At 33.4% G+C, this 17,532-nt stretch overlaps 2 protein-coding genes across 3 annotated transcripts in view; one reads left to right on the forward strand and one right to left on the reverse strand.

Annotated features, from left to right (window-relative positions):
• LOC114331768 (mediator of RNA polymerase II transcription subunit 13) overlaps positions 1 to 1,966 on the reverse strand; it is a 369,259-nt gene extending 367,293 nt beyond the window's left edge. For both annotated transcript variants that reach the window (XM_050659705.1, XM_050659703.1), the window contains exon 1: positions 1,705 to 1,966. In XM_050659705.1, the coding sequence (XP_050515662.1) occupies positions 1,705 to 1,773 (69 nt within the window). In that variant the 5' untranslated portion in view covers positions 1,774 to 1,966. The remainder of the gene's footprint in view (positions 1 to 1,704) is intronic.
• A 50-nt stretch (positions 1,967 to 2,016) lies between these two features.
• On the forward strand, positions 2,017 to 16,671 carry LOC126890620 (39S ribosomal protein L50, mitochondrial). Its single transcript, XM_050659711.1, has 4 exons — positions 2,017 to 2,148; positions 2,308 to 2,411; positions 12,716 to 13,038; positions 16,522 to 16,671. Exons 1-4 carry the CDS (start codon positions 2,089 to 2,091, stop codon positions 16,635 to 16,637), a joined length of 603 nt encoding a protein of 200 aa, XP_050515668.1. The 5' UTR covers positions 2,017 to 2,088; the 3' UTR covers positions 16,638 to 16,671.
• Positions 16,672 to 17,532: the final 861 nt, after the last annotated feature.

Here is a 17,532-nt window from a genome sequence, read left to right on the forward strand (position 1 = left end):
GAGGTGGAAATTACCATTACAAACGTATTAATTAACATTACATAGTTTCCCACCTTTAGACGTCTGTGACAGGAGTATTTTATAGAATCTATCATATACATACTCCTCTGATATCTGATTTATTTGTCATACTCCTCTGATACGTCTGAAGGTGGGAAATTATGTAATGTAATGTTAATTTTATACATTTATAACGATCATTTCCATCTCCACTAGTTTCATCCCATTTTTTTTGCAATGTATTATTTTTCCATCTTTTGAGCTATTTTGCAGGTTATTAGCACACTCATCACTGTATCATTATTTATACAGGGCGTCAAAAGATGTTTTTTAATATATGTTATTTATTTAATTGGAAATACATTTTACTGCTGTCAGAAACTACAAAAAAAAATGGTTATTTCAAAAATAAACATTGCTTTCCTCTAAGTTAAATGTTCAAACTACCAAGAGGTAGGTGGGTGACAACTTTAACATTTAATTTTAGCGAAGAACAAGTGATATTTATTGTCAACTTAATATTTCTTCCTGTTTTCTGATAGCAGTAACATGTATTTTGAATTAAATAAATTACATACATTCTTCTTTTTGTCTCAATTAATTTAATTAGAAAACATTTTTTGGAGACCCTTTATAAATAAATATATTAATGCTTACATTACTGAATAGATCATTGAATAACCTTTCGAATGAGCTATCACACGACCCCTATTCTCATTTAAAAAAATCATCGATTACGCCATTACGCTTAGATGGATGACGTCACTAGTATGATGTATGTGCCAAAAAGTCATAATTTAAAAACAAAAATCGACCTCTTTCGGGAATTACTAATCGCCCATTCACGAAAAAATGAATTTATTCCAACCTTTACGTGCTCACTGTATGTACATAGTTTCTAAATACTCTTTCCTCTTTCTATTATTCCTATCTTATTCTTCCTTCTTTCTACCATTCTATTTCTTGTTCTGAGTCAATTTTCAATTGACATTTACAAAAATAGACATTTTTAAAAGCAGGTGATTTATAAAAAATATTTCAACAAGGTCACTGCTGTAAATAAGAGGTATAGAAAGAAGGCTTAGAAAAGAGAACGAGTTACATACGATCTAGATATCCATGAAAAAGAACGTTCAAGAGAACCGAGACCGTTACACGGGCAATCTGGCAACGCCGCTTTACCGGACTGGCGTTCGTTCACACGAGATTATGGAACACCCGCAATGTTCTCTTCTTTTCTATTCCACAGGCTTTTACTGGTAAACCATTTGAGAAAATTTACTATCGTCATTAGACCTGTTCATTGTACGTTGACGATAAACAAAGATAAACACTATTAATAATTGAATATTGAATGATATTGAATAACTCTGCGCAAAATTGACATAACGATCAAATTTTAAGAGATGTGTCATTTTTATGCTGTGAGAAGAGTAAACAAATGTCAAAATGTCACTATAAGGATTTAAATATTTACAAATGAATGAAATTAATTTTAATAACAAAGAGATTGTTAGCGCGCATGTAGAAAATAGTAACTTCAAATTTGTAAATATTTTAGAAAGCGTATCAAAACATTTTGGTGAGTCGAGGATGTAGCCAAAGAGAACGTAATTGAAGAACGGAATCGTTAAAAAGAATCACGCAATTTGACACACATTTGAAGCATACGTACGTCTCATATTTGATTGTAAGTTAACTTACCAAGGCAAAGAAATTCGTGTGGCAGTCCTCTAAGCTAGCTCCGTTAGTTTGAAAGTTAGGATGCGTCATATCTGATCCATTATTAAAGGGTTTTCTTCACGACACATAAAAGCAACACTGCACGTCACATAAATCTTAAAACCACATTAGAAAACCTTACATTTACCGAGATTTTCACCTTTCTATCGCAACTGCAAAATGGCGGAGACCACGAAACAACAAGCCGAACTAAAATCGGCTCCGTACAAAACTTACAGATTCGCCGTATGAGTTTAGTCCAGACTTACGTCACTTACACCATCAGCACACTTTTCGATCGCAAGGTGCTGCGTAACATGCAGCATATGTCTTTGCTTAGTCCACGCACATATCCAGTCGAAAAATATGGCAGCGTTTCTAAGGCATGGCGTTTTCAAAACAGGACGAGTTGTCTCTTCAAAAAACGTAAATATTTTCACTGAGTAATTTAGAAACTTATCGAGATCACTTGTCAGTATAACACTGTTCGATAGAAAAAGCACTTCATTTTGTAGTCTTTGTTTATGCCACGGTTTTTGTTGGTAATGTTTGCACTTGTTTTAAACCACACTTTTTAAATTTTAGGTACTTTTGAGGTCCTTTGCCACGAAAGCTGAGAAGAGGAAAGGAATCGACAGAAAAGTTGGCCCAAAAATAGACTCCACAGCTCAATCTTTAGCTTCAAAAGGGTGTGTACTTTGATTTAGATCAGCTTTGAGTGCGTCTGTCTTTAGACGGGAGCCATTGCTTTCGCTCTGCTTGTTTTTACAGTCCCACCGCGAGGGGGCGACACCGTACAGAGTCAATAAATATGATACTGCGCATAGACACCAAAAAGCAAATAGCTATTCACCGAATTTGAAATTATTTTTTTTAATCTATACTTTTGATTATTCTTTAATATTTTCTTGCAATATTTATTCTCATTTATAAAATTAAAAATTTATTAAGAATTACATTAGTTAAAATAACAATTTGGTTACTGAATGCTAAAATAGGCAACTCTTATTGTCTCTAAGTAATTACAAATTTTTAACAAACTCCTACAATCTGATTTGCAAATTCTATTTTTATATTTTAGAGTTATCAAATAAATAACAAATTTGAAAACTAATATTTAAAACATATGTTTCTAATTTTTAATCTATATTTTTTATAATTAGTAATTCTAACATACACCAGTTTTACTATTATAAATACACTAAGAATCAAAATTAACATACCACCTTAAAAATGGGACATTTTTGATGTCTCGTATTTTCTAAACCTGTTGTCCGATTTGAGTGATTTTTTTAGTGTTCTATAGCTTTATTCTTCAAGAATATCAATGTGATAATATTATTGCTAAACAGTTAAGTGTTATTGTATACAATACCGGGTGTAACAATGATAGTGTGTTTTTTTCTCAAAGTTTGGAACACCCTGTGGAATATTCTAGCTTATATAAAATATTGAAATTAAAACTCAACTATAGCCTTAAGCTTTCTTAACATTTTGCTTTTTGATTAATTCGCTTATGTGTGATAATAAAAAAGTTAGGTACTTTAACAACTATCCATGTTATTCATCAATACAGGGTGTTTCTAAATAAGTGCGACAAACTTTAAGAGGTAATTCTGCATGGAAAAATAATGACCGTTTGTTTTATAAACATATGCCCACAAATGCTTCGTTTCCGAGATACGGGATGTTGAATTTTTTCTTACAAACTGACGATTTATTTATTGCTCTAAAACCGGTTGAGATATGCAAATGAAATTTGGTAGGTTTTAAGAGGTAATTATTGCGCATTTTTTGACATACAATTAGGAATTTTCTACCTACTCACCACTGGCGTGCATACGGGTATAAATAACATTTTAGATATATCCCGTATGCACGCCAATGGTGAATATAAAATTCTTAATTGTATGTCAAAAAATGAGCAATAACTACCTCTTAAAACCTACCAAATTTCATTTGCATATCTCAACCGATTTTAGAGCAATAAATAAATCGTCAGTTTGTAAGAAAAAATTCAACATCCCGTATCTCGGAAACGAAGCATTTGTGGACATATCGCACCTTGAAAACAAAAGTGACATTATCCCAAAATCTAGATATTTCAGTATGACCGTTTAAAGTTTTTTGAACAGTTCTGTAATGGATGTTGAACTAAAATAACCGAATTAAATACTATAATTAACGTTATTCAATAATAATTTGATTAAAGTACAGTTAGTTTCTACCGAATAAGGCAAGTTAATAATGTAACTACTACTTTAGAAAAAAATATTTAAAAAAAATTCCTTATAGTGCCACTTTTGTTTTACATAAGAGTTCTGATTATTAGAATAAAAAGTCAAGTTAATATTTACCTTAATGATAAAAAAGAGAAAAATAAAAGGAAATTGTGTCATATTAAAAAGAAAAATCGTTTATTTGGTAAAAGTAAACAAACTATTAATAATACTTAATGACACTTAACATTTTAAATTTGCGTGAAAACCGGCACTAAAGAAAAAATGTCACTTTTTTACTTACAACGACGTGCTTCTCCCTCAACAATCCGCCGGAAACCGACACTAAACCGATACAGTGCCACTTTTTAAATTACCATTTTGACAAAACACCTAAAAGTCAAAAGTGACACTAGCGACTTCTAGGAGAAACTATGCGAGCTATTAGAACAGGAGTCTCTGCAATAGGAGCGTTTAGTCAAAAGTAATGCAGATGTTGCTATAACTAAAAATTGATGTTTTCAGTATAGTGCCACTTTTGTTTTCAAGGTGCGATATGTTTATAAAGCAAACGGTCATTATTTTTTTCATGCAGAATTAACCCTTAAAGTTTGTCGCACTTATTTAGAAACACCCTGTATTGATGAATAACATGACTAGTTGTTAAAGTACCTAACTTTTTTATTATTACACATAAGCGAATGAATCAAAAAGAAAAATGTTAAGAAAGCCTAAGGCTATAGTTGAGTTTTAATTTCAATATTTTATATAGGCTAGAATATTCCACAGGGTGTTCCAAACTTTGAGAAAAAACACACTATCATTGTTACACCCGGTATACAATAACACTTACCTGTTTAGCAATAATATTATCACATTGATATTCTTGAAGAATAAAGCTATAGAACACTAAAAAATCACTCAAATCGGACAACAGGTTTGGAAAATACGAGACATCAAAAATGTCCCATTTTTAAGGTGGTGCGTTAATTTTGATGCTTAGTGTATATTGTTTATCTTATCTTACATTTTTTTAGAATCGAGCCGATGTAAATGAAAGAGGCATAAGTCAATTTAAGTCATGTGTGAGGAATAGAGTGTTTTGAAAAAGTCATATAATATTGCAATGCAATTAGTTGAAAAATATCTGTTTAAGTGGTGAATACAATCTAGAAATATGTATAATCCTCATTTATGTATATACCTACAATACAAAAAATTGGGCTGGATTGACTTAAGTCTCTTTCACTCTAAACATGCGCCAGTTAAATTCAATCATAACGACTTGAATTTTTAAGATGCTAGGCGCAAAATCTTGGTCCTATGCTATTATTAGTCCTTAGTCCTATGCATTTTTTTTTCAAATCCTAAGAAAACTAATGAAAAATTTAAAAGAATGCAAATCCCTTAGCCTAAACAGAAAGTTACTTTTGAATGAAATATTTGAAGTTGTTCTGAAGGTATTTGAAATTAAAAATCACACTTAATTTTCTCTTTTTTACCCCTGTCTTTTTTTTTTATTAAAATAAACGTTATAGAAGTTTTCAGGGACTTTCGGCCCTCGGTAATAATGTAATATTTTGATTCTGCGTTTACATTTGTCAAAAATACTTGTTAGTTTTCTCAGGATTCGAAAAAAATTAAAGAATTTATAGCCTTGGACCGAGATTTTGCGCCTACCCCCTTAAAGGCAATGAATTGTATTGAACTTCTTAGGTATATCTTAATAAAAACATTGGCTGCTACTTTAGTATGCGGTCTACCGGCATAAATAAGAATAATTATTATTTTAATTTTACAATTAATCCTTTGTTATATCTCTGTTTACTATTTTAGTTGAGAATAAGCCAATTTTGTGGCTTTATAATGTGGATTTAAAATAATAAATTGATATGTATTTGTTTGTATAATTAAAATGGTAATTCTTCTGATTTATGGGTTTTATCCACTTCGTAAAGATTTTCATTATAGTGTCCAAACCCTTCTGAGATAAGATTACAAAGATTATTGTATTGTTTAGCCACACAGGCAGATATATAGTGCCACAAAAATAATCTTTACAAAGTGAATAAGGTGCACAAATTAGAAGAATTATTGTTTTAATTTTGCAAATTGATACTTTGTCATATCAATTTACTATTTTAGTTGGGAATAAGCCATAAAATTGGCGTATTTTGCACACTATAATAGATAGGGACAGGTAGACCGCTGATACTATAGTAGCACTAGATATTGATCATTGGGTCTGGGAAGATAGTTTTGATTTGCTCCTTATAATAAGTGTCCTGCACACTTAGCCTACCTATTTTTATGAAAGATATTACATCCTTGCCATCTGTTGTTTCTTATAAATTTCAAAGTTAGAATGGCCTTCAACATTATGTTCAATAGCAGTATTATTTTATATTATGAAGGTTTTCTTCATTAATAGGTTTTATCGTTTCTACGTATTTTTCGTCAAACTTCCCTCTGATTTTAACATGTTAACTATTCTTTCGTTATTATCAGTGGTATAATCAGAGAAATTATTTATTTATAAGCTCAACAGGCCTTGAAGACCTAGAGCTGAAAAGTTTAATTTTTTATTATAATTAACATTTACGTTTATTTAAATAAATAGTACATTCTTTCACGGTTTTTGCTCTAAATTTTAAAGAACGCTTGGATTGACATGAAATTTGGCATACGCATAGCCAACATGTCAAAGAAAAAAAGTGATATGGTGCCGATGTGTGCTTTTGCCCTGGGGGTGAGTTTCACCCCATCTCGGGGGTGAAAAAATATATGTCCAAGGCAAGTTCCGAAATGGATAAACTAACTAATTTTGAGCAACTTTTGTTCTGTTTTTTCACCAAATCAATACTTTTCGAGTTATTTGCAAGTGAATATGTTCATTTTTCATAAAAATAACCACGTTTTTAGACGGTTTTTCGAAAATAACTCAAAACGTAAGCATTTTGTCGAAAAAAATATTCTTAGCAAAACTATAGCCTATAAAAAAGTGAAAAAACGGTTTATATATTAGGTCTCTATACTTAGCAAAAGCAGAGTTATAGCTAATGAAAAATAGGTTCATGTTCGAAAAATTTCAAATAGAATAATTCAATGTGAAATATCCAAATAATGAAGCATTCTTGGGGAAAACACATTACAACTTTTTTAAAGTGTTTAAAAAAAGATTTATTTCTGTTTTTATAAAAAAATTCTAGTATCAAATGTAAGCAAGTTACGCTCAAAATAAAGTTGGTCCCTTTTATTTTGGCAAAAAAGAATCAGGAAGATCACTCCCTGTCTTTTCGGGTGCGTTAAATTATATATGGTTATCCAAAGTATACAAAATATAATGTGCAACATCTTCACGTTTGCCCCCCCCCCCCCGCCTAAAAATTTTTATATGGGCGCCTGTGCATTGAGAGCCATTTGTAAATATTGTTTCCAGCATAATTTTGCTTTTTCTGATTCATTTCTGTTTCGAGCTTTCCGTAGTTAGATAGTGAGATGCATAGATATTTAAACTCCATGACTTGCCATGGATAACGTTCTTTGATTTGACCCTGTCAAATGCTTTCTTAAGGTATTAATCGTAGAACTAATATCTATGACGATAGTAGTCAAGATATAAGCCGATTAGCGAATAGCCAACAATAAGATTGAATCATAATTCCGATATCATTTTAAATTGGGAGTAGGTATTCCAATTTTCATTCTTCACATTAAAGTATTTGCAACGCTGAATTTTATGTGCTTGATTTTATTACATTTGTTATGACATTCTTATTAGAACAATAAACATGTTAGACTGATTGATTACAACATTGATTTGATCAAAATGGTAGATATGCACTTCTGAGTAAACAATCCAATGTGTATTTAAAGTACATGTTATCAGGATATATGACATGCCGTCTTCCAGGATTGTTTATTCCTAGAAATAATTCCAAAACAGGACATATAAACCCTGATAACAATGTATCTTCAGAGAATATCGACGGTGAAAGCCTACTCTCCTTGATAATGATTTGTTTCTATTAGGACACATTGTGTGTTAAACTATGGTAAATTTATCTTATCATCTTGAGAATATTTTTGGGGATACTGAATGTTTCTTGGGAAGATAAATAACTACTATATCGTGCTTTATTGTAGTCATTTTTGGGCATAAATCTTCCCTTATCTCCTCCACTGGTTCCTATTCCGATAGCACACTGGTGCTATCCCCTGTCATACATCTTGTTGCAGCAAATTTATTTAGATTGTCGCCATAATATGATCTAAGGTCTTCTTGTTCCGCTGTATTCCCATCGTCGTTCATATTTTATCTGCTTATTCCATCTCACATCTTCTTCTTAGTATGCCTATCCGTGACAAAAATTAGTGCAAAGTGGTTACACGGGTGGTTTTTTGTTCCTGAACACGAATAACATGTCGGCGATGGTCTCTGACGCACCTGGTGCTCAGGCACCTCTGATTTTTTGTTAAATTTCCATAAAACTCCATGAGACAAGTCACCTCCTGGACACCAGGTTCCTAGAAGACCATTGACCACATGATATTCGTGTTCAGTGACCCCGAAAACCCCCCGAGTAACGAATTTGCACTATCTTTTGTATCGAATTCCCACAAAACTCCAGGAGACGAGGCCCGTCCTGGGCACCAGGTGCCTCGGAGGAATTCACCGTCATGATATTCGTGTTCAAAGAGCCCAACAACCCCCGTGTACCAAAATTGAACTCATTTCCTTCAATTATGTGCAAATTACAAATTTATTATGTTTCACCACTTCGAAATGCACTTTGGAAAATGCATTGCTCAGATAATTTTAAGACAATTTAACCCAATTTACCTAGTCCGAAAATGCTTCCTAAGGGAGCTAGAGCTCTAAAGATGGCGTCTTTTTTAAATAGTTTTTTGAAGTTATACTTATTTAGGCGCGATTGAGAGTAAAATTTCATAATACTGCGTGCATGCGCACACAGACAGTATGGCGTTTAGTTGCTAAATCTTTCAAATTATGTATAAATATATCAGTGCAAGAAAAGGTGTGAAAAGAATATATTAGTATTTTTAGTAAATATATTTATTATAATTTTTGTGTCTTTGGATTTGTCTTCCTCAGGAGTAAGATGAGTATTATTAAAACATTTTATTGTATATTTATTATACAGCACCTCGTCTGTTTGTTACCGTGAATTGTCATTAGGTACGTTCGAACCTATACAGACACAGTCGTCGTAGCGTATTTGGTCTACCATTCGGCCAGATATCGAGAGGTCTTGAGTTCGAATCCAGTGCAATCCTATACTTTTTTAAAATTTTTTTGAAAGCGGTAAGCACAAAATTAATTTGGTGTTTAAAAAAAATTTAAAAAACTGTTTAAAGTATATTTATTTTTAAGAAATCATATAATAGAAGTATACCTTCTTACGTGCGTACAAAGTACACACACATTCTTTTTTTAAATACCTACTTCCAGAACGCTTGTATTTAGAAAAACGAAAACTGGTACACTTATTTATCTTCCAGAGATAAATCGATTCCATCACTTGCGAATTTTACTACCGGTCGTAGGCGTCCGTTTTGGGATATTTTATCGCATAACTTTTTGTCTTTAACTTCTAAGCATTTCTGATACTGGATTATTAAATTGTGAGGTATTCTAGTACTAAAAGTTACTCTTGCTGTGAGTTGCTAAGATGCACCGTGTTCTAGAAAAATCGATTTAAAAATTTTTCGTTTTTTGAATATGAAAAAAAAAATTTCAAAATAAAGCGGTGTATTTTACCGACTTAAAGCAAGAATAACTTTTAATACTAGAATACCCCATAATTTAATAATCTAGTGTCAAAATTGCCTAAAAATTAAAGACAAAAAAGTTATGTTATACAATAACTGTTGACCTACCCAGAATGGACGCCTATGATCGGTACTAGAAATTCGCAACTGATGAAATCGATTCATAATATCTGGAAAATAAATATACATGTCAGTTTTTATTATTCTAAATAGTTTGTTTTGTGAAATTATATTTTTTCAAATTCAAAAAAAGAAAAATTTTCAAATCGATTTTTCTAGAAAACGGTGTATCCTACCGACTTAAAGTAAGAGTAATTTTTAGTACTAGAATACCTCATAATTTAATAATCCAGCGTCAAAAATGCTTAAAAATTAAAGAAAAAAAACGTTATGCGATAAAATAACCGTTGCCCTACCGAAAACGGATGCCTATGACTGGTACTAGAAATTCGCAATTGATGGAATCGATTTATCTCTAGATAAATAAGCATAAAGATAAATAAGCATACCAGTTTTTGTTTTTCTAAATGGAAGGTATTAAAAAAAAGCTAATTACAAGACACCATCTTTAAAGAGCTCTAGCTCCCTTAGGAAGCATTTTCGGACTAGGTGAATTATGTTAAATTATCTTAAAATCAACTGAGGAATCTCAGGTCTTCGTTTGTCGGGAGAGTTTCTGGACACCCTGTATATCATCTACTGTAACTAAATTTCATTGTTTAGCTTTTAGATGTCAGTAAAGTTGGAAATATTCTACTTGGTATCTGAATAGGACAAGTTTTTTATCTGAGTAGCACCAGAAGAATTTTCTTGAATCTCCACAATACGTGTCTTTTAATTGATACACTATACTTCTTAATTTGTTCCTGTCCCCTTTTATTTTCGTCCGGTTGTCTGTTCTTAATTCATGTCTTCTTCTACATATTGTGTGATTTTCCCCTCTCTTTGCATAATCAGTGTTCCAGTCTGTGCTAATCTTTCCGTTTTCTACATATTCTCTTGAATAAGTGAATCAAAGAAGAACAAAAAAAGTAGTTAGATAAATTATCTCATTGTCTTACTCATGTTTGCACTTGTATTTTTTCCGTTGTTCCTTGCTCTGTTTCTATTATTACATTGAATTCTTTTTTTTCGGAAGCCGTATGTTATAAAACGGTCGTATTGCACCCAATTGACTCATGGTATATCTTCCACTAAGTATGATTTCAGCAGATCTTTTTATAAACTTTTCGCCAACAACCGATAAATCTTGTTATTTGGCCCTGGTATACTCAGGGTTCTTGTATTAAGGTGACATTGAATATTCACATAAAATTCTACCGAAGCTCCCTTACTGTGCTGATGATTCGCCTATAAAACCCTGATTGGGGTCATTAAAAGAACTGTTTGGGGCAAAGACAAAGTCCACGACCGGTGTTGCCTCTCTGTTTGTTTCTCTTATACTTTATTTGTAGGCTCAGAAGCACTCATTTCCAATTTCTCTTCTGAACCATTTTTTTTCCTTTTATTTCTGCACTCATTTTATTGTCACAAGTTAATATTAAGTATTGCTTTACCAACATTTTCCCCCTATACCATGCATCCCGTATTGTTGGGGGTAAGCTATAATACATTTTTTACAGTCTAGTTCTTGTGTGGTAGTGAGAAATTTGTACAGAAGATTGTTAATCTTAATTGGGCGATAGTTTTTCATGATTGGTAGGCTTTAAAGTCTGTTTCTTCTTCAAGATTAGCCTCCTAAGTTGTTTAAATCATCGCAATATCTTTTTCTTGGTCTGCCAATACTTCTTCGTCCATTTGGTGACATCTCGTGCTATTCGTACTATCCTATCCTCTGCCATTCTATTAATGTGTTCGTTCCACTCCTGTTTCCGTTTTGTCACCCATCCATTTATGTCTTTACATTGCATGCTCTTCTTATGTTTTCGCTTCTCTCCCTACCTAACAGACTTTTCCCTGATATTCGTCGAAGTACTTTCATCTCTGTTGTTTCTAGTAATCGTCTCGTCTTATATGTGTCAGGTCTTGTCTCCGCCGTATATGTCAATATAGGTCTAATTGCTGCTTTATAGATTCTTGCTTTTGTTTCTTGTCTTAGGTGTTTGTTCTTCCAGATTGTGTCATTAAGAGATCCCGCCGCTTTACTTGCTTTTAAGCTTTGTTGTCGTACTTCTTCTTCAACATCTCCGTAACTAGTTATATCTATTCCTAGATACCTAAACCTTGCTTCCTGCTTTATTATTTTCCCATCAATTTCGATTTTACATCATAGTGGGTATTTAGATGTCATACATTTGGTTTTTTCTGCTGATATTATCATATTGTATTTCTTGGCTGTTGTATTGACGATGTGTGTTAATCTTTGGATATCGTCTTCTGTCTCGGCGATTAATGCGGCGTCGTCTTCATAACATAATATTTAGATTTCTCTATTATATTAAAGAGCAGTGGGCTTAACGAGTCAAGGTCTGATTCCGCTTTGTACTGGTATAAACTGTGTTAATTTTCCATTTATCTTTGCCTGTATTCGATTATGGAAGTAGATGTTTTCGATGGTTTGTATAATATTGATTGGTATGTTTCTTCTATACAGTAGGTGTAAGACATCTTCGACTTGGATGCGATCGAAAGCCTTTGTCATGTCTATAAAACATAAATATGCTGGCAATGCTGGTTTATTGTACTTGATGGCCTTTTCTGTGATTTGTCTTAGTAGGTACAAATACGGCGTCTACGCAGAATCCTCCGGATCTGAATCCTTGTTGTTCATCTGATAAAGTTGTTATTTTATTGATTTTGTTGGTTAGGACTTTTGTAGTTAGCTTAAGTGCGGTGATCAGTAGATTTATACCTCTATAATTGTTGGGGTCTTCATTCTCTCCTTTCTTGAACATTGGTATCATTATGCTGTTTCTCCATGCGTCTGGTATCTTAAATAAATCATATAATAAATAATAATAAATTTCTCATTGTATTTTTAGGTTTCTGAGGCAACAAAGAGATTATTCTCCACCTGAAGATGTTAATTCCAAGTTAGAAGCAATCTTCCAGACCGTCGTCGGTAGTTCAGATATATCTACCGAACTCACAGATCTGAATCAAAAGTTTACTTTATTCATGCAGTGTGAACAGCAACTAGGCCATAGTATTCCTAATTCGTTACTTCATCACATGAAAACATTGAAGGACGTTCAAATATTCTATAACATGCCCGTAGATACAAGAACGCCACTGGAAAGAATGAAATCCATGGACTTGCCGGAAAATTTACATGTTCAGTACGAATATAAACGATTTAATGCTGGTAAGTTTTTTTATTAACCCTTTCACTGCGCATGACACAGATCCGTGTCAGACTGAGACTTTTCAGCCAGTGCGCGTGGCACGGATACGGATCCGTGACACTGTTGCACATGCACATATTGTCGCTTTAATTGCCAGTAGGAACTGAGCGCTAGTTCAAGGCCGGGACTTCTAAAAAGTTTGTTCATTTCGAAATTTTGTTTTAGTGTAGGTGGATTAATATTATTATTATTCATTTATTTATTTATGTATTTATTCATCTATTTATTTATTTATTTGGTGCACGTCGTAACAGATAGCCAGTATGGGGAAGACTCTCTACATCTGGCCCATGCCGACTGTCTGTATTGTTTTCGTTCTGTCTATTTTCTGTTTATTTGTTATTTCTTTGTTTGTTCTGTCCTGGGCAGCTAGTGGGGGAGGACATTTTACATCCAACCTCGCTGACTGCCTCCCTTTTTAACCTGGAGTAAATGGGTATGAGTGCGAGTGTGAATCGATTAATGTATGAATGATCGGTGTTACTCGTAATTGCCAATTGGTTCTGTTTTGCTAGTTCCATCGTAGATGGGGGGCACACTGCTCGCTCAGCCCGCACATGGGTTGCGCGTGGACGGTCGCTTCACCGGCCGGTCTGGCGCAAGGCTTGTGCGGGAGGCCACCCAATCCATGGAATGCACGCGAAGAGTGCCAGAGGGGAGTTAGGAGTAAGGTCAACGAGTCAGATATGCTCGCTAAAAGCGGTTCCAGACTTGTCGGCTGGAGAAAGAGGGGGTGGGTTTAGTCGGTAGGGGGCCCGTCAAGATGAAGTAGGATGGACTGAATCCGACACACCTTTGACACCTTCCCAGACGGTCTTGCAAAGGCATTGCCGTCAGGCATTAAAAAATGCCGCTTCTGGGCACATTTTCCAGCAAAATATAGCAGTGAATGGGTTAAACACCTAATCTGTGTTTATGCCACTGAAATCTGGTCACTTCTTCTTCGTCTTTTATTGAAGATATTCTTCTTTAGCGGCGAATCGATTGAGGGTAAAATTTGATTGATCCGCGCGCATGCGCACACCGACAGTATGGTATTAGTCGTTATACGGGCTCTGATTTGGTGTTGAAATTTTGAAATGATCTGTCAATAATTGTTCAATATGGAGGTTATCGGTAAACAAAAATATTGTATAATATTAGTTTTTATTGATGTGTGGACAGAAATAAAATCAAACTTATAATTATAGTGACTTTTTAAATAGTTTTGAAAAGCCGCAGGTACGTAATTCTAAATGTTTCAGTTTGAAATACCTAATAGTTTCAATACCTATGTATTTGGAAAATGTAAACAACATAATGTAGTTACCTATTAGTAGGCAATGCTTTAATTTACATAATCTGATTACGAACAAACTTTCTACAAATCTTCATCTCATATATCGTTTTCTTACTCTATATTTTGTTGTATTTTATGTCGACAAAAATCAAACTAATAATTTTATTAAATTCATATAAAATGGTGTAAACGTTTAGTTTGTGTATATTCCCACATGACGTATACGCGAATGTGGTGCAGTTTGAAATGCCGTCAACTTTCGTACGGCGCGGTAGACGTGAAGTGGGTTCAAGCCCCAAGCAAGTTATTATTTTTTTATTTTTTTTTTATAGATTTTATGATTGTAAGTATATTATTATATAATTTTTGAAGATATTCTTCTTTTTTGAAAGCGGTAGATAAGAAAGTTAGTTTGATTTTTAAATAAAATAAGTACAAATAACCTTTTAAGTATATTTACTTCGTTTAAATTACCTATTATATAATAGAAGAATATCTTCTTACGTGCGTACAAAGTACACACACATTCTTTATTTTTGTATAGCCATGAACCTGTTTTCCATGTGCTTCCAGTACCTAAGTCCTAAGTTGTCGTCCAATTGTTTTCGTGTTAGTATTCCTAATTCGTTACTTCGTCATATGAAAACATTGAAGGACTGTAAATCATCTTCACTTTGAGAGATTAGTATTGCATCTTATGCATAGCGGATTATTTTAAATTGTTTTTCTGCCATTTGGTACTTTTTTTCAGTTCTTACTTTTTTTTATTATTTCATCCATGATCAGGTTGAACAATAAAGGACTCGAGGAATCCTCCCGTCTTATCCCATTGCCAGCTTCAATTGGGTCAGTTAGTTCATCTTCTACTTTTACTTTTGTTGTGTTGTTCGGGTAGATGTTTTTGATCGTTTTAACTATTCCTTAGATGTACTTCTCTTGATTATAGCAAATGGACCGTGATACTGTGACGTCAAAACGTCAAAAAGGTTTCCAAATATTGATATAAAAATACTAAACAATGCAACTGTCAATTGATTATACAGGTGGTTTGTGTAATCATTTTTAATTTAATTTTGTTTTAACAATCATCTGCACATTTTTTCTAAAGACACAATGTTTGTTAGTCATATCAATCATATTGCTTTTAATTTTATAAATGTCTACACAAAATCAAGGATTTACACACTACATAGTACTTACTGTGTTTCTTCAGCTTTTTAACCAGTCCTATTTGGAAATGTGATCAGAAATGTACTATGAGCATTGATTACAATCACGGGTATTTACCAACACATTACCATTTTGTAAAAAATTAAACATCCTACAAGCAATATATTCCAATTATAAAAACCAAAACAAACACCATGTGTGAATTTCTGCTTTGTTTGGAAACCATTTCAGAGTAGCCAACATTGATTTGACGTCACGACTATCACGGTCCATTAGATAATAACCTGTGCTATTCTCGAACATTGGCGATCATATTGGCAATAATAATTTTGTTTACAGCAGTTCGAAGAGATAAGCGACCACTCTCGAAGATTTCAAGAGCCAAGATGTTCTTTTTCAGTCTAGGCCTCTTCTTCCGGCGATCTTGCCCTATAGTAGTAAGCAGTGGCGGTTCTAGACCAAAAAAACTGGGGGGCAAAGGAACACAACCGGTGAATAAACAAGATAACGTGCCTTTTTAACGAATATTATAGTACAAAAGTCCTGTAAAAACTGGAGGGGGGGGAGCTGCCTCCTCACCGCGGGCTAGAACCGTATTGGCTAACTGGCATTAAGTGTAAAAGGTTATAGCCCTCTGGATGACCTTTTTCATGCAGTGCAGTGTAAAACTTTCATTTCTTATTCAACCAGACCAATATTCGTCGGTAGATCCACAAATCCACATTTCAAAGGCTTCCAATTTTTTTATTAGTTTATCTGTAAGGGTCCAGCTGTCCATGCCATACAGTAATGTGGGGAATATGTAGCAGCAATTTCTAAAAGATAACTCTGGCTTTTCAATGCGTATTCTTATTTCCCTGTTATTTAGTATAACATTATTTTTTTATGATATCGATAAGAAAATTAAAAATTAAACAAATAATTATATGCTTATCTTTGATCAAAGATAAGCAAAAAAAGCTACCTATAATGAAAATTGACATTATCTTTTCAGATACTGATACGATGTTTGGAGGAAAAACAGCATTCCCTAAGAGTTCTACAATTGTTACAGGATTAAAATACAAAGATAAGTACAAAGGACAAAAGCAACCATTACCTGATTTCTAGTGTTTTTTTCTAGAAAATAAAGTTATTTAATATAGTTTATTCGTTTTATTTCTGAACATCCCAGAATTTGAAGTACTTTTAATATAATATACGAGTAGATCCCTCCAAAGTCACCAAATACAAATCTGACGTATTTTATAACGTTTACCACTTGCCTAGAACGAAAAGAAATCATAGTCTCAGGTCAGGATTGTAGGCAGGATGACCCACCAAACCGATGTTTTTCGCCTTCAAATACTCAGATTTTATATGAGCCGTGTGTTATCAATCACTTCTGGCAAACAAATGGTTATATACCATTCAGCAATGACAGTACCTACTACCATTCTCTAACGAAATCGTGGCAACGTGTCCTTTTGTCCAAAAAGTGGTACAGTTGGCGGTTTTCTGTATTTTTAAAAATTAAATATGTAATATTTTTAAAAATTATTTATTTGAAATGTTGGATAGCAGGCTTCCCTCGACGCGTAAACGCACTATTCCAATTTTACTATTGAAGAAAGTTAATATACAACGCCAGTATACGGTGATGAGCACGCTAATAACTGGCAAAATAACGTAAAAGATGGAAGACATAATAAGTTGTGAGATAAAAAGAAATGAAATTAGTGGAGGTGGGAAATTTAGCGATAAAAACCTATAAATTTATAATCTATTTACTTATTGTTTCCCACCTTTAGACGTATCGGACGAGTTTGGCACTGCCACTGTGACAGTGACAGTTTTAGTTGACATACTCCTCTGATACGTCTAAAGATGGGAAACAATAAATATAATGTAAATATATAGGTTTTTATCGCTAAATTTCCCACCTCCACTAGTTTCATTTCTGTTTATCTCACAACTTAATATGTTTTCCATCTTTTGCGTTATTTTGCCGGTCATTAGCGCGCTC

This window comes from Diabrotica virgifera, chromosome 8, assembly GCF_917563875.1.
Source record: "Diabrotica virgifera virgifera chromosome 8, PGI_DIABVI_V3a".
In the NCBI taxonomy this organism is placed as follows: Eukaryota; Metazoa; Arthropoda; class Insecta; order Coleoptera; family Chrysomelidae; genus Diabrotica; species Diabrotica virgifera.

Bases quoted from the DNA above. Each gene is read 5' to 3' on its own strand.
- LOC126890620 (XM_050659711.1), top strand. From the start codon at position 2,089: ATGGCAGCGTTTCTAAGGCATGGCGTTTTCAAAACAGGACGAGTTGTC. The intron at 2,149-2,307 runs GTAAATATTTTC...TTTAAATTTTAG, and splicing joins GAGTTGTCTCTTCAAAAAAC to GTACTTTTGAGGTCCTTTGC. The intron at 13,039-16,521 runs GTAAGTTTTTTT...TTATCTTTTCAG, and splicing joins ATATAAACGATTTAATGCTG to ATACTGATACGATGTTTGGA.